The sequence below is a fragment of the Elgaria multicarinata genome, chromosome 18 (genome assembly GCF_023053635.1).
Source record: "Elgaria multicarinata webbii isolate HBS135686 ecotype San Diego chromosome 18, rElgMul1.1.pri, whole genome shotgun sequence".
NCBI lineage: Eukaryota > Metazoa > Chordata > Lepidosauria > Squamata > Anguidae > Elgaria > Elgaria multicarinata.
The window spans coordinates 18,888,116-18,912,793 of record NC_086188.1 but is presented as its reverse complement, the minus strand read 5'-3'; the positions used below and the strand labels follow the sequence as shown (position 1 = coordinate 18,912,793).

Below are 24,678 nucleotides of genomic sequence, written 5' to 3'. Positions count from 1 at the left end.
TTCGGTGGTGGCCCCCAGACTGTGGAACGATCTCCCTGACGAGGCTCGCCTGGTGCCAACGCTGCTATCTTTCCGGCGCCAGGTTAAGACTTTCCTCTTTTCCCAAACATATGGCGGCACATCTTAATCACCCACATGTTTAGTTTTTTTTAACGGTTTTTAATGCTTTATGTGTGTATGTTCTGTGTTTTAGAATTTTAAATTTTGTATACTCGTTTTAATCTCAATTTTACAATTTCTGTAAACCGCCCAGAGAGCCCTGGCTGTGGGAGCGGTAAATAAATGCAATAAATAAAATAAATAAATAAAGTAAATAAATAAATGCGGGCTCTGCCTAGCGCCGCCTTCGAAACCCTGAGGGATGGCAGAGGGAAAGCTTTCAACCCCCTTTGCCTGCCCGCCCTATGACAAGCATAAACAGGACGAAACTATGCCAAGGTATGCAGACGCACGTAACGAATACAGGCCACAGAATTCAGCTTCGCAAAACAAAAATGCAGCTTCCCCTGAGCACGGAACAGACACCGCGCCCAGTTATAAGGAGCTGCATTCGTATAAGGGCTGTATCGGTTCTGCTCATCTGTAATGCAGGCAAGGAACGCGATGGCATTTAGCACAGCTCTATTTTGCTGCCCTCTATAAAACCAGGCGAGGTCCAGCAATTAGAACGGGACGCCTAAAAAGGTTAAGCCCCCGCCCCTGCTCACGATACAGAACAAGCCCCCGCAATTTACCAAGTCAAGGCTGGATCTACAGCAGCGGAATACCGAGATTAAAAAGGGCTGTTTAAAAGAAAAGGCGGTTGAATCATAGAATCATAGAATAGCAGAGTTGGAAGGGGCCTACAAGGCCATCGAGTCCAACCCCCTGCTCAATGCAGGAATCCACCCTAAAGCATCCGCAACAGATGCTTGTCCAACAGATGCTTGGTTCTCTCTGAAAAGCAAATGAGGATGAACAAACATTTTCTAGTATCAGGGTTATGGAATTCACCGTTTGATAACCGTGCCTTTCATTAAAACCTTTTTTTTTAAAAATAGCAAAAATAGAAGTTTCTAGTCCTTATGGACCTAAGAGGAAATTCTGAGCATACCTAAGCAGGGCTAGGCACAATCTCAGATGGGATTCTCAGGAGTGACGGGGCACAGGCGGGCGCAGCTCCAGTTCATTACGGGGTGCACCCAGGGTTCTTCTAAAAGGCGGACATTGGTTGAATACACAATCGTAAAAGACATTATTTGTATTCATTTATTTATTAAACCCTTGTCTGAACATTGCAGTTGATGGGAGGGGGGAGATGAGGGAACACTCCTCAAGTCCCAGAATTGGTGGGGCATCGTGGTGACATAAAATATATTGCTATTTTTTTGCTTTTTATGATTTTACTATTTTAACTGGTTTTAGGTGTTTCATTGCTCTGAGCCACCTCGGGAGGGCTTCTGTCCTGGATGGCGGCCAAGAAATGTTTTAAATAAATATATTAACGAAGCAAGCAATAGGTAGTTGGGGGAAAGAGAGGAAGGCCGACTAGGGAATACCGGGGAGCGGGGTCAGGGCCGCAGGAGGGCCGAATTCGGCCCCCCGGCCATGAGGTTCCCCACCTCAAAAAGGGATCTCTGTTCTGAAGCTAGCTTGTCGCCTTGAATTTCCTTCTGCGTTAACTCCCGCAGCGAGCCGTCATGCTACGAAAACGGCACGCGCCCCCTCCCCGCTTTGATTTTCCCCCTCTACTGCGGGTTGTGTGTTTTTTTTGTTGAAAAGCTGGACTACCAAAAGCGAGGGAGACCCGACGGAAGCGTTATGCCAGAGAGAGAGACAGAGAAAAAAGCACAGAGGTAGCTGAGTCTCCGCAGGGCGCTTCCCCACTTGCAAATCCATCTGGCTTGAATGTCATGTCGCCCTCGAGGGTGGGGTGGGGGGAATTAAGGAGGGCGTGGAAAAGGTCCCACCACAGCAGCTTCTCTCCGCGCACAAAATGCAGGAACAGGGGGCTGGCACAGCGGCCTGAACGGAGTATTTTGCGCTAGCGGAATCCTTCCAGGGGGACACATGTTCAATCGGCTGTGCTTGAACGGGGTTGGGGAACGGCGTTGGATTCTAAAGCAGCTGTCCCCAATTTAGTAACCTCCAAATGTCTTGGACTACACCTGGCCATGCTGGCTGAGCGTCGAGGGAGCCATAATCCAGCCCGTCTGGAGGGACTCCGACTAGGGGAAGGCCCATCTATTTTGACAGGGAGCAGATCTCTAGAATTCGAGCCAGAGAGAAGGCTTTTCCAGGCCTGTTCGGACGATGCTTCAGGGACTGTGGTTAGCGAAACGGGGGTTCTCTGGGGTTAGCGCTAACCACAAGCCGTGCTGCCGCATGCAACGCTTTAAGCCGCGGTTAGAGCCGCGAACCCTGCTGCAGACGGTCCGACCGGGGTTAGAAAGTGACCAGGGTTTAGCAAAACGCGTCGCATGAGACGCCTTAATCCCCGCTGCTTAACCGAAAGGGTTTACGGTGTCTTCTCAACAGGCCCTAATGCCATCCGAGAAGCTTTTCAACGGGACATTTTGGGGAGTGAAGCTGGGACCTTCTGCAAGCAAGGCCTGGGCAATATTGTGACGACAGACATCTATACATACCGAGTTCACGTTTATAACTGTGTATTTCTGGTAATAAACTGTAGCTTGGCAAGTATCTCTAGGGAGGTGGTGGACTTGCATGTGTGAGTGAGTGAGAAGGAAGAGCTGAACTGTGTGTATGCTATATAAACCGGGTACTGGGCCTGCTTGAGGCAGATCGGGAAATGCTGAGATAGGGTTTAGATCAGAGTTAGGATTTTATGACAGAGAGAAGGAGAAAGAGAAAGAGAGAGAGAGGTGTCTTTGGTGATTGTGCAGGGATTGTTTGAGAGATTGGTTTTGGAGTACTGTGGACGAAAGAACATACATGGATAGAGTTGCTTGCTTATTATTCAACAGCTTCTTGTTCTAATTAATAAAGCCGTCTTTGTTTATGAAATCCTACGCTTCCCGCTTGTGGCTGTGTAAGGAGGAGGTAATAAAGGGAGAATCATAGAATAGCAGAGTTGGAAGGGACCTACAAGGCCATCGAGTCCAGCCCCCTGCTCAATGCAGGAATCCACCCTAAAGCATCCCTGACAGATGGTTGTCCAGCTGCCTCTTGAAGGTGAAAGCATCAAGTCTGTGTGTCCTCACAGATAGGGATGGGCAGGGTCAGAAGATGGGGACATGGGCTTCTGGGGAACAAACAAAGGGCCTGATTGGTACCCCAGTCGCCTAAGGCTCTGGTGTAACCTGTATGGCATCTAATGCACTGAAGTCTGCAACTTCTTCCTCAACCCAACACCTCTGTCTGTGACCAATGCAGACTTGACAGCTTTAATATAAAACTAGGTTGTTTTCCCCCTCCCTCTGCCCCTTGGTAAATATCCAGCCTGATGAAGAGCTCTGGAGAACTCAGAAGCTTGCGCGCTATTTCGTGACATTTGGGTTGGTGGTAATAAAGGCCTTGTCCTCCTGTAGAGTTGGTCCTGTAACCTCACAGGGGTGAGAGATTCCCTGGCGACCGCAAGCTAACTGCTCCGAGAACTTTGCAGAACCGCAGGGGATCCGTGCGCTCATCAACGGCAGCTTTTGTCATGCTGGATGAGAAGAGGGTCTCTCTTTTCACCTGAGCTGAGAGGACAGTCTTTGATCTGGAACTGAGCTTCATTCTCGTTGGGGATGTCCTTCCAGGTGGCCAGGAACATCTGTCGCTCTGGGAGGAGGAGGAGAGAGGGATTGAACACAAGGGCTTGGGGGGGGGGGCGCATCACGACGCTCCTAGAAGACGCAAGACGCACTTGCCTCTAGCCACAAACTGTCCCTCTGCTAGGACGTTGCCCCCCACCCCCGCAAAAAAAAAGCTGTGCCAGCACTCAGGATGAGGTGCGCAGTCTAGTGGAATCATAGATTAGTAGAGTTGGAAGGGGCCTCTAAGGCCATCTAGTCCAGCCTCCTGCTCAATGCGGGAATCCACCTTAAAGCATCCCTGACAGATGGCTGTCCAGCTGTCGCTTGAATGCCTTTAGGGTGGGAGAGCCCACAACCTCCCTAGGTCATGGGTTCCATTGTCGTACTGCTCTAACAGTCAGGAAGTTTTTCCTGATGTCCAGCTGGAATCTGGCTTCCTTTAACTTGAGCCCGTTATTCTGCATCCTGCACTCTGGGAGGATCGAGAAGAGATCCTGGCCCTCCTCTGTGTGACAACATTTGAAGTATTTGAAGAGTGCTCTCATGTCTCCCCTCATTCTTCGCTTCTCCAGGCTAAACATGCCCAGTTCTTTCAGTCTCTCCTCATAGGGCTTTGTTTCCAGACCCCTGATCATCCTGGTTGCCCTCCTCTGAATACGCTCCAGCTTGTCTGCGTCCTTCTTGAATTGTGGAGCCCAGAACTGGACGCAATACTCTAGATGAGGCCTAACCAGGGCCGAATAGAGAAGAACCAGTACCTCACATGATTTGGAAGCTATACTTCTATTAATGCAGCCCAAAATTGCATTGGCCTTTCTTGCAGCCATATCGCACTGTTGGCTCATATTCAACTTGCAATATACAACAATTCCAAGATCCTTCTCTATTGTAGTATTGCTGAGAAGGATCTTGGAATTGTTGTAGATTGCAAGTTGAATATGAGCCAACTTCAGTGCTCTGTCTGGTTCTGACTAAAACCTGGAGTGGATTCGCCGTCCCACTGACATCAGAGTCACTAGCCTCCACTGCAGCTGTGTAACTCTCTGTCCAACTCCCTGAATTGCTGACTGGTGGCTTTTTCAGGGTCTCCTTGAAGGGCTCCAACAAAGGAGACCACTCTGGGTAGTGTTTTCCATGGTCCAATTGCTCTGACAGTTTGTTTTTTTGCTATTATTATTATTATTATTATTATTTCATGTATTCCATTTCTATAATCAGGTTATTTTGTTGTTGCCATTGTTACAAATCTAATAAATAAATAAATGTACAAACAGACCACCTAATAGGATGGCCTAAGCTCCAGCTTGTACCATCTGCTCTACCTGGGAGAGGCCTCCCCTGCCCTTCTCCTGGAGATACAGGGATCCAACCTGCGCCCTGCTGCGTGCAAAGCATGTGCTCCGTCACTCAACTGTGGCACTTCTGCCAACGCCCCCCTCTCCTGCCACTCCAAGGGAGGATGCATGCAACGTGGCAGAGGCTTAAATTGTGCAGGACACACGTCAGCTTCTCTTGGGGGACCACCAGGATGGGGCCCGATGCCCAGAATCTCAAGTTACAATCACCGCCCTATGATGGAACTCATTAAACGGATCTAGGAAGGTTAGCCTAACCTACCACCTGGGGTAGCTAGAGAGTAAAGGGCTTCTCTTGAAGGACACATGCCTTAAGCAGACCCACCCCCCCAGACTTACCCATTTTCCCATCTTCCACGAAGAGTATGTGCAGAGGGTAGAGGGTGCTGAAGTAGAACACATCTATGTTGTTTTTCACTGCCACCTGGAGCCAAAGGAGAAGCCGGGGAGGGGGGGCGTGGGGAGCAGAGGCAAAAGGAGACAGATTGGGACCCGCCAGCAGCTATTTTAGCACAGAATTCCGTGTGCAAGACGTGCTGCGATTCTGCAGGAGAGGAGGATATCGTATCGGGCACAGGATTTGGGGTTACAATAAAAACCACGTTTCTAGTCCCTATGGCTGTAAAGTTAGGCTTCCAAACATATGGAGAGAGTCTGTTGAAAGCCAAGCCAGGGGGAGACCTGGAGAAGGTTTAATGTCTTATTATTGCTTTTATCAGGCTGCATTAGCAATTGTAAGCTCCCTTGAGTGTGTCATTTTTAAGAGAAAGTTGCATTATTACAAGTCAAACAAATAAATAAAGGTTTCTAAGCAGTGGAACTGCGTGCCTTGAAAAGCTCCTGTCCTCTCCCTATGACTAATAAAGCCAGAAAACGGTCCGGAAGCTTCAGCTGGTACAAAACAGGGCAGCCCGTTTACTAACAGGGACAGGCCGGCGAGATCACATTATGCCAGTCCTTTTACAACTTCATTGGCTGCCAGTCCAGGTCCGGGCCCGATTCAAAGTGCTGGTATTGACATTTAAAGCCTTAAACGGTTTGGGGCCAGGTTATTTGAAGGAACACCTCTTCCCATATGTACCTGCCTGGACCCTAAGGTCATCCTCAGGGGCCCTTCTCTGTGAGCCCTTGCCAAAGGAAGTGAGGCAAGTGGCTACTAGGAGGACGGCCTTCTCCGCTGTGGCACCCCAGCTGTGGAACGAGCTCCCCAGAGAGGTCCGCCTGGCGCCTACACTGTACTCCTTTCGTCGCCAGCTGAAGACCTTTTTATTCTCTCAGTATTTTAACACTTAATTTTAACTTAAATTTAAATTCTACTGTTCTAACTCTGTATTTTAATTTTATATCAATTTTGCTGCGTGGTTTTTATCCTGGTTGTGCTTTTTATACTGTATTTTGTATTTGTGCTTTTAATCTGTTGTTTTATTATGGTTTTAATTCTTGGGAACCACCCAGAGAGCTTTGGCTATTGGGCGGCATAAAAATGTAATAAATAAATAAATAAATAAATAAAATTGTATTCCCCCCCCACCCCCCCAAAAAAGAAAAGTGTAACTGAATTATTCTAATCTGCCTTTTGTGGCACAGAAATGATTTTCCAGCACATATCTTTTTTTTTTTAAAAAAAAGAATGAAGCATCTACAGCCCTGTCCCAGAGCCTCTGCAATAGACATGGGAGCCTAGAAAGTCGCCTCCAGAGAACAACCCTATGCATGTTTAGATAGAAGACGCCCACAATTCCCAGCATGCCCCAGGCTAGCATGGCTGACTGGGGCATGCTGGGAGTTACAGGACTTCTTTCTGTCCAAAAGTGCACAAGGCTGCACCTTTGGAGACTTGCTGGCTCCGACCGGCTGCGGGCCTCTCGCATCAGCTGCTTCCTGAAATCCTTCGATCTGCGAAAAGACCTTCTGCAAGCCGAGCTGGTGTCCCGTCCCTTCCCCCCTCCTCTGGAATTCACCACAAGCTACTGCGACGACACCTGGGCTCACCTGGAGGTTGTTCAGGGGGTCCATCTTCATGACCGACCCGACGGTGTTGAGGGGGAGGGAGATCTCCACGCTCTGGTTCGGAGCCAGGGGGGCATGGACCTGCAGGGGTGCCGCGGGAGCCAGGCCGAAGCTGGAGAGAAAGGCCCAGTGAGAAGGGCGGGGCCCTGGTTAGTTGCAAGGATGGGCAGGGTGTGAGCGGAGAGAGAGAGAGAGAGAGAGACTCCATGCATGCCATCGGGGCTTGTCTGTCTTCACCTGCCTTGCTGTACCCCCCAGCCATAGAAGCCTTCATATGGGAGCTTGTGGCGTTACACCCCACAAGTCAGTTCCCAAATGTATGTCTGAAGTTTGTAAGTCTGTGGTGAGTTTAGAATGTTGGCCTGAGTGGGCGGAGTTAGAAGGTCTTGGGAGGGGGAGGAGGGATATATAAGGGAAGGACGGAGGGGATTTAGGGGGACCTTTTAGGTCCTCTTAGAATCTTTAGTGCTCTCTGTGTTTAGAGTACTTAAGTTCTGGGAAATTGGAGGTTCAGTGTAGAGAGTGGTGTCTTTGGAGTGTGGTGTGCACATAGTTGACATACCAGGACTGAGGCTTGGGGTCAGGGAGCTTTAATGCTTTGCCCCTGCCATGGTCCCAATCCAGATCAAAGCCCCATGGGGCTGCTATTTGCATGGAAAGGGACGGGTCCCTTTGCCAAAACTGGCCGTTTCTTCCCTGATGCCAACAGCAGCCCCTGCAGTCCCAGAACCACGGAGAGAGTAAAGGGTCAAAGCCCTCTCCACCGCAAGCCATAGTCCTAATCGGGAGGGAGGGAAGCGGGCCACCAGGTATTCACTTTACACACACCCCCAAAATCCCACAGTTACATCACATCTCAACTGGTTTGGCCCTGATTGGCTTGTACTGGCCAGACTTCCACTCAAAGGTGTCATCACTAAGCCAAATCTGATTGGCTGTGTAGTGTTGTGATGTCAGCCTATGCTCTGCGTGATTTCCATGCGCTGGGATCACCCCTGTGGCTAATCTAGGAACCAGGAAGCAGCAGAAACCTAAGAGGAAAAGGAGTCAAACAAGTTGAATATTGACAAGGTGCATATTTGCGACCTTTCCTCAGCTGGTGCACTCCAGGTGTTTTGGACTGCAGATGTTTGGGATCTTGGACCATTGGTCATGCTGGCTGGGGCTGATGGGAGTTGAAGTAAAAAATATCTGGAGGATACCAGGTTGGGAAAAGCTGCCCCACCCCATTGAAATGGCTAGTTTGTCCCTGAAAACTGAAACCAGAGCAGATCTAGCACAGTTCTACTCAAAACTGGGCTTTCACACGCCTTGGCTGATTGTGCAGGGCGCCTCCAGGGTATCCCCAAGGAAGCCAGAGGTTGTCCTTGCAACCTTTTAGTTTTAGGAGCTATCACTCACTTTATTTTGGAATGCAGAATCTGCTCTGACATTAGGAAAATTTATATCCTTCCTTTATTGGATGAAAGCAAGGTCATCCGTCGAAAAACTGCGCTTTTTATTGAACCATTTTAATAAATACGTAACATTTAGAACCGCTCAATTTATATCTCCAATAACACCAGTGATAATAATGAGGAACTTTCCAGAAAATTTTTAAAAAAGGGTTGGGAAAAAGTTTAAAAGAAGGAACGGTAATGAAGTTAAGAGACTGGTTAGAAAGGATGAAAACTAGGGAAGAAATAAAGGAGAGATTAAAAGAGGAAAATATATCATGGTTAAGTTGTATTCAATTAGAACAATGGACGAAGAAATGGTTAAAAGATAATGGAGAGTGTAGAGGAATTACACATTTGAGGAGTTGATTTTTAAAAAAGAAAATGAGATAAGAGTAAATAAACCAATAAAAGGTTTAATGAGTGAAATATATAGAATACTAGTGGGAAAGGGATTTGAAGGAACAAATAGGGCAACAGAGTTGGGAAGGGATGTGGAAACAACGAGTGTTGAGAAACATGTCCGTGAGGATAAAAGAAAATTATTACAAGCTTGTCTGGAGGTGGTACCTAACCCCAGTGAAATTAAATATGATAAATAAGATGAAATCAGCATTATGTTGGAGAGGTTGTCAAGAGAAAGGATCGTATTTACACATGTGGTGGGAATGTGAATTTGTACAAAAATTATGGAAAATGGTGTTTAATAAAATAAAAGAAATTATAGGAATGGAGATAGAAGAGACACCCACTGTGGCATTGTTATCAGTGTATGGAGAATTGAATTGTAACCAAAAGATAAAAGAATTGATAACGAATTTGTTAACAGCTGCAAGATTAATGATATCCAGGAACTGGAAGGTTCAAGGGGTTTATCATATAGAAGATTGGTACAAAGAAATATGGGATATTGCAATTAACGATAAAGTAACATGTAACATGAGAGTCAGAAGAAGAATGATAAAAACGAACGATTTTGAAGTAATATGGAAACAGTTTTTAGACTTTGTATTATTAAAGGGGAGAGGGAAAACACCTCCAGAGGAAGTAATGAGATTTTGGAAATCAGAATAAGATCCCGGGGTTGGGGGAGGACGTTAATGTTAATCAATGATTATATCAAATGGAATTAAGTTAAAATATATGTTTATTAATTTGTTTAGTATGTATTATTATGTATTATGTATTGTGGGGTAGTGTTTTATACTGTATTGTTTGTAAGTTTAGAAAAATTAAAATTATATTAAAAAAAAAAAGAACCGCTCAATTTCTTGCAACAGCCCTGCTCTTGCACACAAAGGCCAAGCGGGTGAATGAATGTAACACAGCTATGCGGAAACTGTAAAATGGCTGGTTGCAAATTACAATAAGCTTGACTTTGGCCGTTGCTAGACAAGGTCTTAGCACGGTGTGAGGCCCGGTCTCCCTCCTGTGCATCCAGATGACGCACAGGGGGTTCCGGGGTCAGGCCGGGCTAAGACCTCCCTTAACCCGGGATAAGCGGATTCGCTTATGGCCTGGCTTTTCTAAAGGGGGGAATAAGGACGGGCACAGGCATCGGGGGGGGGGGGAAGAAGGACGGGGGACAAGACACGGCAGATGGGGGGAGGACGGGCGAGCGAACGGGCAGGGGGGGCATCAGGCATTGTGTGCGGGGGGGCAGGGGAAGCGGGGACCCTATATTTATTTTTAAAAAGACTTACCTTGTCCAGCGGTGCGCTCCTGCGCACATGGCCCTTTAAGGCTTAAAAGAAGTGGCGGACGCGACGGGGCTTCCCCTTGCCCCGTCGCGACTTATGTGTGGAAAAGGGCGAGGGCGTGCACTAGTTGCAGCGCGCCGTCACCCCGACTCCCGGCCGGATTATCAGGTAGGTCTAGCAAGGCCCCTAATCTTGAATCTAGAGCAGATCTAGTGCGGCTCCGCTCAAAGCTGGGCTTTTACGTCCCGCGGCAAACCCAGTTCCCCGAATCAAAGCAGGCTGTTAAAAGCAGCCCTATTCCCGTTTCTGATCAGCCTCTTCAGTCAACTTCTTAGAGGGTTACGTGAGCTCATCAAATCAGCCATTCAGGGAGCTGAGCATCATCACGAGAGGCTGTCTATCTACTCCTTCCCCAAAGGGGAGGGCTTCTTGAGGACAGGAACCATGGAAACACAGCATGGCCAAACAACGCCCCCCCCCGAACAACAACAAAGATGCGGGCAGGTGGGCGTCGTCGTTACCTGTTCCGGTTGAATTGGATGGCAAAGTCAGACATGACTTGCAGGGCCTTGTTCGACAGCACCAGGTCCATAGAGATGGTTCCCACCTGGCGGCTGAAAGTTCCAGAGATCTCCAGGCCTTTGGCTTTCACAGCTGGGAGCCAGATCTAACATGGGGCAAGAGGAAGACGACACATGATTCAGGAATTGCGCGCTTTACGGGGCAGGAGAAGGCAGGTCCCTGCCCCAAGGAGCTAACAAACAGGGCGAAAAAGGGTAGAATATGCTATTCTCTGCAGCGGACTGTAACTTCGGTTTGTTACACGGTTTTGTTGCGGCAGGGAAGCCTTTGCCAATCTTGTGCCCTCCAGATGTGCTGGACGGCAACTGGGTCCCACACATCTGGAAGGCAAAAGTTTGGGGAAGGTGCAGCAGGATATGGGTGCTGGGGGAGGGGGGGGGCTGACTAAGGCTCAGCTCAGACAACGCGTTAGTCAACGCCGTGTGAAAACTCCACTCAACGGTTGAGTTTTCAGGGGGTCCTCCCCACACATGTTCTAACTCCACCATTGTGTGACTGCGGGCTCCCCTGGAGCGGAGTAAAATCCATCGTGATGTTTGATTGACAGTTCCTCCACCCTCTCTCCTCCCTTGGTCCTCCCGATGGTATCCCATCAGCCATTGCCACAAAAAAACAATCCCGGCGGCTCTCCTAGAGCGGCACTCACTCCTTTCGCCGCTCTTGCCAAGGAACTCTGTAGCCAGTGGGAAAAGTCAACGCAATGGAAAACTCCACAGAGCCCTCCACAAAACACACAACATAACGGTTGTGCAGGAACACTCCTCTGCACAGCGTGGATATTCAACGTGGAGTTTTCCCCCAAAACGTTCACTGTGGGGTGGGGTTTTCCCGCCAGACAAAACATTCCTCAAAGGTGGTGTAAAAACTCCACCGTGGAGTTCTAAAACCACCGTTAAGAAACGTGTTGTCGGAACAGAGCCTAAGTCGTCACTAAGAGCTAGAGACACAGAATGCATGGAACTAATTCAGTTTCACAGTGCCCTGCATTAGGGAATCCCAGCTATGGGTGGCGGGGGAGAAGAGAACACCACCCAGGGGGTTTAAAGTAGGAATTCTGTTGTGCTGGGACGCCCCAGATTGCTGGGAGTTTAAGCAAGCTTTAGAACGTTCCCGGTAATCCAAATCAGGAGTGCAAGTTGTCCACTCTGCCCGGAAGGGCACACGAGCAAACTTACACGCTTTTCTTGTTCAGGAAAGTTTGGATCAGGGATTGGCCTCAAAGTAGAAGGGCCCCTACTTGGAAGAAGGGCCAAGCAGGGGCCAGCCTAGTCCGTTAGCCTGTGGCCGGCGTGGGAGACCACTGGGAGCCCCACGCAGACGCAGAATGAAGGGATTCAGGAAGAGGGAAAAGTCCACAGGAAGGCATTCGTGGGGCTCTGTAGATTCTCTGGGACACCTGCACACGGACACAAGATTGCTGGGAGGGAAGTTGCTACGGGGGTGTTGCGCAGGGATCGCCACCTCCCCCTGGTCCAGTGGGCATCGCAAATTTCACACCACCATTACCAGCATGTAAGCAGCAATACGGGCTGCTTTTAGACAGGTAGAGGATGCATTATGTTATTTATTCTTATTATTAGGCTTTATTTTAGTTATTATCAGTGTTATTTACCCCCACACAGCCCTGCAGCTGGCCGTTTTACTGGTGGAGAGAGAAGCCACAGCAACCCTGGGCTAACCCAACGTCTAGCCGAGAGAAGATGCCCCTAGCCCCCACCGGAACGCGGCATTGCAGCCGCCGAAAGGGGAACAGGTCCAGGTTTTGATCCGGCACTGAAAGGGCTTAACGATTTTGCCAACGGAAGAGCCAAGAGGCTGCTTCAAACTGCAGATAGCGAATTCGGACTGGAATGGTTGGAGCTCAGTAAAAGCCTTAACTGCGTTTCCGTCGACTTTTGAGTCCGCGGAGGCGATGTTTGCCTGTTTGGACCTGGCTCGGTCACCCGCTGGGGTGTGTCAGAACTGGACTCTAAAGATTCCGACGTGAATATATCCAGTCACTACGTTCAACATCTAAGGTCCTCCTCCAGGTGCCTACTTCGAGAGAGGCTCGGAGTGTGGCAACGACGGGCAGGGCCTTTTCGGTGGTGGCCCCCAGATTATGGAATGATCTCCCTAATGAGGCTCGCCTGGCACCAACGCTGCTATCTTTCCAGTGCCAGGTTAAGACTTTTCTCTTTGCCCAGGCATATGGCGGCACATCTTAATCACCCACATGTTTCGTTTTTTAACGGTTTTTAATGCTTTATGTGTGTATGTTTTGTTTTTTAGAATTTTAAATTTTGTATACTCGTTTTTAATCTCAATTTTAGAATTTCTGTAAACCGTCCAGAACGCCCTGGCTATGGGAGCGGCATATAAGTGCAATAAATAAATAATAATAATAATAAATAAAGAGCGGTGGCCGCTGTGAACTGTAGCCGCCGTTCCCCAGCGATCCTCAGAATACTCACCGTTTTGGGCGCGACGTAGGATCCGGACAGGCCCCCCACGCCGCCAGCCAGATCGAAGAGGTCCCCCAAGCCCCCACCAAGGGGCGCCCCCAGGTTGCTGGGCATGACTGCGCTGGGCGCCGTGAAGCTGGGTCCGGCCATCTGCAGGAGACAAGGACATTGAGTTACAAAAGGAACGGAGACAGCTGAAAGGGGAAGGGTGAAGCCACGTGGCCTAGCAGTGGTCTGGGGGTTGCGGGGCAGAGGAACAAGAAATGGGAGACATTTTGGGGAGCAGCAGCAGCAGCTGCTAATACCCCCTTGGGCCAAACGCAGAAGCGTTTGATCTTTGGAGAACGCTTTCTTCATTGGAGTCCCCTGCAATGCAAAAGATCCTTGGGCACAGTCTAGCGACGCTGGGAGTTACAGTCCAACGCAGCCTTTCTCAACCTGGGGCGCTCCAGATGTGTTGGACTGCATCTCCCAGAATGCCCCAGCCAGCAGAGCTGGCTGGGGCATTCTGGGAGTTGTAGTCCAACACATCTGGAGCGCCTCAGGTTGAGAAAGGCTGGTCCAACGCAACTGGAGGGCACCACGTTGGGGAAAAGCTGCCCTAGACTATGCCTGAGGATCTCTGTACGGAGCTCCTGCCTGACTTTGGAGCCTCACGCAACCCGAGCCTGCAATTCCAAACATGCTCTGCACCAAGCTGCTTAGAGGTGGGGAACATGGTGGCCTGCTCTTTTTTTTCCAGAGAGGGTCGTCTCTCGCAGCTGATCCTCTCAATCGAGGAGCCACTGACAACCTTCCCGGGAAGCTGGTTGGTGGGAGATTCAAGACCGATAAAAAGGAAAGACTTCCTCACGGGGTGCAGAGTTGAACTGCGGAACTCACTACCACAAGATGTAGCGACGGCCAGCAGTTTGGATGGCTTTAAAAGGGGGTGTGGCGTTACACCCCACAAGTCAGTTCCCAAATGTATGCCTGAAGTTTGTAAGTCTGTGGTTTTTGGAATGTTGGCCTGAGTGGGCGGAGTTAGAATGTCTGAGGAGGGGGAAAAAGTGATATATAAGGGAATGACGGAGGGGATTGTGAGAGACTTTTTAGGTACTCTTAGAGTTTTTAGCTCTCTGTGTTTAGAGTACTTAAGTTCTGGGAAATTGGAGGTTCAGCGTAGAGAGTGGTGTCTTTGGAGTGTGGTGTGCACATAGTTGATGTATATTAATACAGATAATAAAGAAAGCTCAAGAGTGATTGTGTGAGAGAAAGGAAAGCGCATATGTGAATGAGTGTAAGGATTGGATGAAAGGTTTCAAAAAGGGTTTTAAATGTTTTATTTGAAACAAAGCTTGTGAACTTTTAAAAATAAATTTTAATTATTTTGTTTTTAACTACCACAAAAACCCCACGCGTCTGTTTGGCATTTATCATCTGAAGTTTACACATTTAGCACCCACTCTTGACAATAATTCACCTCAGCACATATAACTCACAGTGTTTTATTTTATATATTGAAATCCGTCTCCATTTAAACCCCTTTCTCCACATAGTTTGGAGGAAGGTGGTTTTTAATCCCTCGCCTCAGGCGTATCAAGCGGTGGGGCTTGGCTTGAGCAGGGAGTAGCTGCGGCCGGGCCTGTTGTTCAGAGCCTGTGTCGTGGCAGGGGGTTGGATAAATCCCTGGAGGAGAAGGTTATCTGTGGCTTACGAGTCCTGATGGCGATATGCTACTGCCAGGATCGAAGGTGGTATGCCTATGCACACCAGTTGCTGGGGAAGATGGGCAGGAGGGTGCTGACGCACTCACGTCCTGCTTGTGGGTTTCTCGTGAACAGAACACTAGACTAGCTGGACCTTGGTCCGATCCAGTAGGGCTCTTCTTACGTTCCTATGAAGCTCTGGATCCTTCAGTTTTGACACTCCCCTCCAGCCCTCAAAAGGAGGAGCTTCGACATACCCAGAGGCCTCCAGACGCTGTGGATCTGGATCTTGGCGTTTCCATCTAGCTACTGATAAACCTCCCCAACTCCTCTGTGGATTTGTCCAACCCCCTTTTAAAGCCATCTGGAAATAATGGACACTGCTACATCTTGTGGCAGTGAGTTCCATTAACGAAACGATGTGCTGCACATTCTGATCTGAACCTATGGCTGATTGGTGAGAAAGAGTATTACGAGAGAGGGGGAAATGGCCTCCCTCTGAACTGGCTTTCTCGCGGCTGGGAAGGAAAGCGGATGACTCCAGCATCCAACCTGCATCCCTCCCCCCCTCGTTTTCCACAACGAGAGAGAGTAAGGAGGGAGGGGAATGGGGGGGAGGCAGCTCACTGACGGGAAGGCACATTCTCAAAAGCTAGTAAGAGGGCTGAACCATACCCCTTCAGCATCTTCCCCCATCTCCAAGCAGAAGCAGGCAAGGTGGAGAGAGGAGCCAGCCACATGCAAAGAAAGAGAGAGAGAGAGAAACACACACAGGCCAGGGAGGGGAGAGTAAGAGACAAACAGAAAGGGAGGGATGAAAGAGAGAGGTTAGTCACTCAGACAATAAACACAAATAGATGCTAGCTATCGTGTTACGACTGTAGAGGCAGCCCCCCAGGAGAGAAGAATTAGCGAGCCTTCTCCCCTGCTTATTTGAAGCTACAAAGGGGAACGTCCGTTCTAAGCATGTTTTATCAACTCCGATCAGTCCTTCAAGTGTACATCTGCCCACCTTGCAGTAGCTACATACACCCACACCCACACCCTACAAATACCTAACCATGTGTCCTGAAAAGAAAAACCTGTATAACTCCTTAGCTGCCTTTCTATTAAACATTCCCCAGATGTAGAGTGCCTTAAAAACACGGACCGCATCACGCACACAGAGAGAGACAGACGAATAACTAAAAGCAACAGGCACAGATTGCAGTGGTAGAAGCAGCAACATTTCTAGAGGTGTTTCTGTGTATTCAAAGTACCGCACGTACACGGCAAGAGCTTTTCAGCAACACGGCACATTGCAACCCTTCAGGAGTGCGGAATGAAATAGTCAGCCCAGCAATGGGTCGTCGTCCCGCCCTTGAGCCGACGTATTGGACTACAACCCCCCAGAATGCCAAACACATCCGCAGGCTGCCAAGGCGGGGAAGGCTGAAAGCCTCCATTGGCTTCATGTAAGGGTATTTTCGGGTGGAGGGGTTCTAGGTGGTCAGACAACTGAGGGTTTTTTGGTGGTGGTGGAAACATCCGTGTACTATTTTACTGCATGTGTCCCAAAGCTTGCATGCAATTTCAAACTTAGTAGCAAATCCGTAATACACTGATCCAGGCTCGCTACAAAGGTCAGCATTATAAACAGACGGGTTTTGATCAAGGAGCCTACTAATTATGAAATTTGTGACCAATTGTGACCTGGCAGATGCCTATTGCTGAGTTTCCTGTGTTTGTAGTTCCAGGCAGGCAGCAAAACTAAAATAAAACCAATGTTGTATATTTGCTTTTAATGTTCACTGTTTTAATCTTTGTAAACCGCCCAGAGAGCTTTGGCTATGGGGCGGTGTATAAATGTAATACATAAATAAATAAAAATAAAATCTACTAGAATTGAAAGGAACCTGCAGTCCTACCTTTCTGGATTGTTATTTTTTTTAAAAAATGCAACACTTTTTAGCACTTGAAGGCCACTGTCCCAGGGAAAGGGATCGTATGATGACACATTCACACATACACACAGAGGCGGAGACTTACCAGGCTATCCAGGCCTCCGCCGAGAAGATCCACACCTCCCATCTGCACGGATGATGTGGCGATCGGAGGGCCACTCACAGGCGGTCCGAGGTCAAGGTTCAGGAGGTCGCCCAGGAGGTCACCCTGCGTGGGGATGACGGCCGTCTGCTCGGAGGGGGGAGCCCCGGCTGGAGCCACGTCCGGGCTCTCTGCACTTTCGCTCCTGAGTGGGCGGGGGGGGGGGGAGAAGGTGAAACGGGACAAGGTGCAACGATTAAATTGCCAATTTGTTCCAGCCTCCAAGAGTGTTTCTCGCAGACCTGGACCTAGAGATCTGGGTTCAAATGCCTTCTCTCGGCCATGAAGCTCATGGGGTCACCTGGGGCCAGTCATACAGGCTCTGCCTAACCTACCTCACAGGGTCGTTGTGAGGACGGAGGGGGAGGAAAGACTCTGTATGCTACACCAAATACCTTGAAGGGAAGACAAGATACAAATCCACAGGGGCAGCACGTTTCTTGTCAACAGAAGTGGGACCCACAGGTTCGCCTTTTACATCCCTCCTCCAAACTCACCTTTTCCTAGTAAACCTTTGAGACAGTGGAGGCTGGTGGCAACGATATCAGTGGGGCGGTGAATCCCCTCCAGGTTTCAGTCAGAACTCTAAAGGACCTATCCAAAGTTAGAATCCTTTAGAGTTCTGAGTGGTTTCGACTGAAACCCAGAGCAGATCCACCGCCCCACTGACATCGGAGTCACCAGCCTCCATTTCATCCCCCATGCCATTTTCCTCCTCCCTCCCAATTCCTTTTCCTTGTGTCACGAAGCCTTCGTCATAACCCCCTAATAGCCTAGCGCAGCCTTCCCTAACGCATGTTCTTCACACGTGATGGACAATCGTTTCCCTTCATTTCCTCCAGACGCATTGGGGAAGGCTGTCCTATTGTACCTAAGCCACTGTAGGTGTGTAACTGAAATAATGGCATGTTCTTCCTCTGTTTAAACCCTGCCTCTATTGCTTCCTTCTGTCTGCTTTTAGACTGTAAGCTTCTTGGGGCAGAAACCCACCAAATGTGTTCTCTGTTGAAGTGTCACAGCTCATTCGTTCTTCTTACTGAGCGGTAGAGAAATCTATTAAGTAACGAAATAAAAACCTCATACCAGCTGGGCCTCCTAGCCCAAGTCCAAAGGAGCAGAAGAGTTATAGTAGAAAGAGGGCCTTCTCAGTAGAGGCACCCCGTTTGTGGAATGCTCTCCCCAGAGAGGATCGCCTGGCACCTACACTATGCTGTTTTCGGTGCCAAGCGACCGTCTCTTTATTCTTCCAAGATATTGAAGATATTCTGTTCTGCTGTTGGTTTTTATCTGGTTTTATGACAATGTAATGCTTTTATTCTTTGCTGCTGGTTTTAACTTGGTTTCATTCTCTGTTTTTATTTTTTGTTTGGTTTTAATATTTGTACTGTATGTTTTTAAATGTAGAACTTTGGTGATTGGGTGGTTTAAAAGTACAGTTAAAGAGTGACCCTGTTCAGATGACAAGCTAAGCCACGGTGGTTAAGCATTTTGAGCTAAACGTTATGGCTTAGCGTGTCATGTGTACCATGACATAGCATGTGGTGCGAACCATTCCTAACCGTGGTGGCTACATAACCACGGTTTAAACATGCTCACTAACCCTTTGCTGCAAAAGGGTTAGCTGTTAACCATGGCTTAGCACAGAGCTTTCCATACTGTGTGTCGTGACACGTTAGTGTGTCAGCTGCAGTGTATAGGTGTGTCACGCGAATGTAACAAGAAACCTCTGAGTCTCTGTGAAATAAGCAATACCAACTTGCATGCATTTTAAGATGCCAATTAGTATGGTGCGCTAGTATATTCCCCTTCTGTCGTATCCGTGTATGCACACCACAGTCAAGTGATCATACAGGTACTGTGCATGCGCAGTATGCATAATCGGGTCGAAACAGCTGATTCCGCGTCACTTCCGGTGACGCGGCTGCACCTGAAGTGACGCATTCGAGAAATTCCATGGGCCCGGTCTTTTGATAGGCCACCGTCTCAACCGCCGCTCGATCGCAGCTCGACAAAATTGGTTCAATGTGAAAAGTCTTGGAAATGTATGTTATTATCTTGCAAATCATATATTTTTAAAAATATAAATGAAAGGTTTTCATGAGATATGTTGTGTCCCCATACATTTTGTTATTACAATTTATGTATGTGTCCGTATCTCTAATAAGGGGTTAGTTTAACCTTCGGTTAACTATTGCTAGTTACTGTGTCGCGAAATGATGCATGTCTAAAAAGTGTGTCACCAACATGAAAAGTTTGGAAAGCTCTGGCTTAGCGTGTTGTCTGAACAAGCCCAGTGTCTTGAAGCTGGTTTAAGGTCCTGGCTTGTTCCAAAGCTGCCTTATGCCACAGATATCCATAGTTTCCGACTTTGGACAAAAAAAAAAAAAAAGGAAACAATTATTAAATGGAAGCTTCTACCCTGTATTCTGGTATGCTATTATGTATTTATTTATTACATTTATATTTTACCCTTTCTTCATCCTTAAGAAATTCTATGCTCCTCTCTTCCATTTTATCCTCGCAACAACAACAACCCTGTGAGGTAGGTTGGGGCTGAGAATCTGACTGGTCCAAAGTCAGCCAGTGGGTTTCCGTGGCTGAGTGGGGACTAGAACCCAGATCTCCCGACTCCCAGTCCGACACTCTAAGCACTCACCACACTGGTGCTCCAAATAATAATAATAATAATAATAATAATAATAATAATAATAATAATAATAATACCACCACCACATTTCTTCAATTGTAAGAGGCCATCGATTGTAAGACGCACACTAATTTCAGTACCACCAATAGAAAAAAAAAACCTAAGACACACCCGCGATTCTAAGACGCACCCCATTTTTAGAGATGTTTATATGGGGGAAAAAGTGTGTCTTAGAATTGAAGAAATAGGGTAATAATAATAATAATAATAATAATAATACTATCATCTAGAGTATATCATAAAATAATAATAACAACAACAATATCTAATGGTGGTGAATAATAATAATAATAATAATAATAATAATAATAATAATAATAATAATACATCCAGGTCTCATTTGTTGCCACAACCACTTTTTGGGTTGGACACACAAAACCGTGGCGCAGCATGGATCCCCCATGCCCCGTGGCCTCAACAGCACCATCGGTGGGGTTCAAGGACACCCACCCACACACCCGAGTACTTACGAGCCCGTCCGTGGCGGGAGGCTTTTGTGAACGATGCCCCGGCTGCCCTCCACGAAGGCGCTGGGGGGCTTGTGGTAGACAGAGGCCAGCGTGCCGATGTAGCAGATCAACTCATCCAGCAGGGTGGGCTCGATCAGGTCGGTCTCCTCGGAGATCAGCGGCTTCTCCGCCAGAACCACCTCCTTGGCCGCCACCGGATCAGTGGAAAGCAGGCGCCAGTAGATGTAACCCCGGTCCCTCAAGTCGGGGTTATCTGAATCCTACGAGGCCGGAAGGGAAAGAGGAGCAGGTGAGGCTGACACGAGGGGGGGGGGCACGCGCCTGTGAGTCAAGAAGGTATTAATGCCAAAGATCTCCCCCCTAACTCCAGTAGTAATGGTGCAGAATTTCCCAGAGAATCTAAAGAAAGAGTTGGAAAAAGGTTTAAGGGAAAGAGAAGTAATTAAATTAAAAGGTTGGATGAAAAGGATGGATAATAAAGAGAAAATAGAGGAGTTAGTAAGGGAGAGAAAAAATTCCTGGATGGAGGCGTTACAGCAAGAACAATGGACAAAAAAGTGGAAAAAGGAGAATTTAGAGTGCAGGGAGTGTATGGAGATTGAAAAGCTGATTACACAAAGGGAAGAGGCAGGTAAGAAATGAATTTATTATTATTATTATTATTATTATTATTATTATTATTATTAAGAGGAAGGTGGAAAGATAGTAAGGGTATAATGAGTGCTTTATATAAGATATTGTTGGGAATGAGAAAGCAGCATGAATGTTATAAAATCACATGGGATCAAGATATGGAAAGACAGCTGAGTAGTCAAGAGTGGGGAAAGATACGGAACCAACGTTTATTAAAGACTAGGTCAGTAAGAATAAAGGAAAACTATTATAAATTGATATGGAGGTGGTATTTAACACCAGTAAGACTACATCAAATGGATAAAAAGTATTCTGCAAGATGTTGGAGAGGATGTCAGGAAAAAGGTACATATTTCCATATGTGGTGGACTTGTGAAGCTATTCAGAAGTTTTGGCAAATAGTACTTAAAGAGATAAATGATATAATGGGATGGAAGGTTAAGTTAGGGCCAAGGACAGCACTGTTATCAATACATGAAGGGTTAAATGTATGCAAAATAGTAAAGAATTAATAAACAACTTATTAACTGCAGCTAGATTAATAATTGCCAGGAATTGGAAGGAACAAAGGGATTATCAAATAGAAGAATGATATAAAGAAGTCTGGGATATAGACATTAATGACAGACTCACGAGTAGTATTAAAGTTAAGAGAGGAGTGCGGAAGCGAAATGACTTTGATGAGATTTGGAGACCATTTGTCAAATTTGTATTAGGAAAAGGAAAAGGGAGTAAACCGTCGCAGGATACATTACAATTTTGGAACGGAGAATAAGGGTCCTGGCAGGTGGGGAGCACGAGATATTACTATATTAGTTTAATACGTTTTTTAATTACATTATTGTGGTATATCGAGTTGATGTAGTGTGATTATTGTATGTGTTATAAAATTCAAATAAAAGAAATAATAATAATAAAAAAGAAGGTATTGATCCAAGTGGGGAGGCGACATGGGCTGTTGGACTACTAGCGTTCATACGGGCGCTTCGCTAAAGTCGTCTGCGTGCACGGCATTTGGCGAAGAGGACGGCATCCTGGCAAACTCACTTCTCATCGAAAAAGAAAACCCAATCCAGGTTTCTAGCCTTGATGGCAGCCAAAAAACAAGCCTGAAAACCACCAATCTTAGAGCAAGCCCAAGTAGTCAGGATGCGGTGACAGCCTCAAAAGCTGCTGTCCAAATTTGGGGGAAGGGGTGACCCACCCACCCATGCTGGATTGAGGAAATAAGATCACTGCCAATCCGCTCCTGCACACTAAAGGTGCACCTTGGAGAGCTCCTTTAGAGTTCGGGCTGAAGCCCCGAGCGGAGCCACCCACCGACATCGGAGCCACCAGCCTCCACTGGGTGTTCAGGAGCTGGGAAGGGGAGCTGGCGAAGAAGCCGCCGGGGGCTCGGCCGTACCTGCGTAGCCAAGCTGAGCACCTGCTGCACGAGCTCCTGGGTCTCGGTGGGCTTCTTAAGGAAGAGCTTCACGATGGCCGTCAGCAACTGGAGCTGCACCTGCACAGGCCGGGGGGCGGGGGGGGGGAGAGAAAGGGGGGAGATTAAGGGCTTGTTCTCCAGCCTCATGTGGCGCAGAGCGGTAAAGCAGCAGTTTCTGCAGCTGAAACTCTCCCCACGGCCTGAGTTTGATCCCAGTGGAAGCTGGTTTCAGGCAGCCGGCTCGGGTCGACTCAGCCTTCCATCCTCCCGAGGTCCGTAAAATGAGTACCCAGCTAGCTGGGATAAAGGGAATAACGGCCGGGGAAGGCAATGGCAAACCACCCCGCTATAAGGCCTGCCAAGAAAACGTCAGTGAAAGCTGGCGTCCCTCCAAGAGTCAGTAATGACTCAGTGCTTGTATGAGAGGTTCCTTTCCTTTCCTTTCCTTCGGTGCTTGGGCAAAAAGGCAGCAGAAAGAAGACGCGGGCGGAGATGAGGCCGGGCAGACCCCAGGCGTCGGAGGGGGGGAAGGAAAGAGGCCTTGCAGCCCAGGTGGTCTTCCAGATGGCATCCCTCCCCCTCCCCACTCCCAAATCCACCCCTCCGGAGTTCCCCACGTGGCCCCGACCCCTTCAGCTGCCCCACCCCCTCGGCTCTGCTCCGTCACCTGGGTACTTTCGTCATGGAAGCCCTCCAGGAAGCTCTCGAGCAGCTCGTCTGCGTTGTCGATGCGCTCGGCGTATTCGCCTACGATCCAGATCATGGCGGCGCGGGCCTCGGGCTCGTCCAGGGAGTCCAGGTTCTCACACAGGGTGGCAATCACACTCTCGTACCTAGGCATCAGGGCAGGGGGGGGCACGTGCGTGTGAGAGAGGAGGGAGGCAGAAGCAGCCCAGTGGAGCCTGAACCCAGGAAAGAGATGTGGGCGAGGAAGGACCAAGGAGCTCCGATCCGAATTCCTGGGCTGAGAACTCTTGAGGTCAACGCAAATGTCTCTGGCGCCAGGCGCGAGCTGGAGCAGCTCAGGGTTGTAGAGGGAAAACAGAGCACCTCCCGTGCGACTGGCGTCTGCCCACCCTGGCTGCTTCATAACCATCTTGCCCTCTGATTGCCGTGTAGCGCAGAGGGGCTGGGGTCAGTGGCGGCTACTGGCTCCGGTGCCAGTGGGGCAGGGAATCCGCCCCGGGTTTCCCTCAGAACTCTAAAGGAGCTGTCCGAGGTGCTACTCCCCTCGGTTAGCTCCTTCAGAGTTTTGGCTGAAACCCGGAGCGGATTCATCACCCTATTAGCCTCCACTGAGTGGGGATCAGCAGAGGGAACAACAGTTTGCTTAAAGCCCTCGATGCAGCCTTCCCCAACTGGACTACAACTCCCATCATCCCCCAGCCAAGTTGGACGATTCGACACATCAGGAGGGCGTCAGCTTGGAGTAGCGTTTAAGGGAGAGGGCTCATCCCCTCGCGCCCGTGTTCATGCTGGCTGGGGGAGGATGGGAGTTGCAGTCCAACCCAATTGGGAGGGCAGCCGGTTGGGGGAGGCCACCCGAGTTGAGTTCACAGCCAAGGCAAGATTCAAATCGGGGGGGGGGTGCTCCCTTGCTCGGCCAGAGCTCGCCCACCCGAACCCCGACAGAAATAAGTCCCCGTACTTGTTGGGGTACTTGCGGAAAATGTCCTTGATGACCACGATCGCTTCCTGCACCACGTAGTTGACCTTGGTCTGGATGAGGTCCAGCAGGGTGCTCACGCAGCGCTCCGCGGATTGCTGGGTGGGAAGACGGAGCACCGGGTTCAGCCAAGCGGCTCAGGACAGTGACAGCAGGGGCGAAGTCCAGGAGCGCCCGGGGGCTCCCTCGCAGCCGGCAACAGGAAAAGCCAAGGGTTTCCTGGCCGTCACACGAGGGATGGAAGCACGGGAGAGAGAACCACGGCCTTATGCACACCGCAGAAGACCAATTCGGAGGTGGGGAGAGCAGGGGGACAGGATAAACCCACCGTCCCCCTTTGGTACACAACACCTCCTAGGCGAGTATTTAAAAGCCAGGTGTAGTAGGTGTGCGAGTCAGCAGAAATACAGACTTCACAGAGTTCCAAACTGCTGCTAAGACACCTGTGTAGCCTAACACAGCAAGTAGGTTTTAGCAAGCTTCAGCTGACAAGAACAGGCCTCATTCCCTGGATGGGCATCTCGTAGTTATGTCACCCTTTTCTCATAGAGTCTTACCTCGGGATGAGCTGGGAGGATTTCACACCTAACCAAGCCAATTAATTTCCAAAGCTGAGACGCTTTGGGACCCTGCAGGAGGGAGCTCCCCGCCCCCCCCGCCTGCTCCTTCTGAGAGGGGGGAGGGATGCAGCCTGTCAGCTCCAGAGCAGAGGAGCCTATGAGTTCCAATACACAGG

General features: G+C 48.8%; 1 protein-coding gene and 1 non-coding gene across 2 annotated transcripts in view; both read right to left on the bottom strand.

Annotated features, from left to right (window-relative positions):
• The window catches only part of AP1B1 (adaptor related protein complex 1 subunit beta 1), a 70,429-nt gene that overhangs the window by 5,794 nt on the left and 39,957 nt on the right, over positions 1-24,678 (bottom strand). The window contains exons 10-19 of the mRNA XM_063143975.1: positions 23,925-24,040; positions 22,944-23,109; positions 22,256-22,354; positions 20,218-20,477; positions 16,984-17,185; positions 13,277-13,417; positions 10,763-10,908; positions 7,088-7,217; positions 5,435-5,519; positions 3,679-3,765 (exon numbers count right to left, since the gene is read on the bottom strand). Coding sequence (XP_063000045.1) covers positions 3,679-3,765; positions 5,435-5,519; positions 7,088-7,217; positions 10,763-10,908; positions 13,277-13,417; positions 16,984-17,185; positions 20,218-20,477; positions 22,256-22,354; positions 22,944-23,109; positions 23,925-24,040 — 1,432 coding nt within the window. The remainder of the gene's footprint in view (positions 1-3,678; positions 3,766-5,434; positions 5,520-7,087; positions 7,218-10,762; positions 10,909-13,276; positions 13,418-16,983; positions 17,186-20,217; positions 20,478-22,255; positions 22,355-22,943; positions 23,110-23,924; positions 24,041-24,678) is intronic.
• On the bottom strand, positions 10,546-10,645 carry LOC134410918 (small nucleolar RNA SNORD125). The gene has a single exon (XR_010026305.1). It is a non-coding gene; the product is annotated as a small nucleolar RNA SNORD125 (small nucleolar RNA).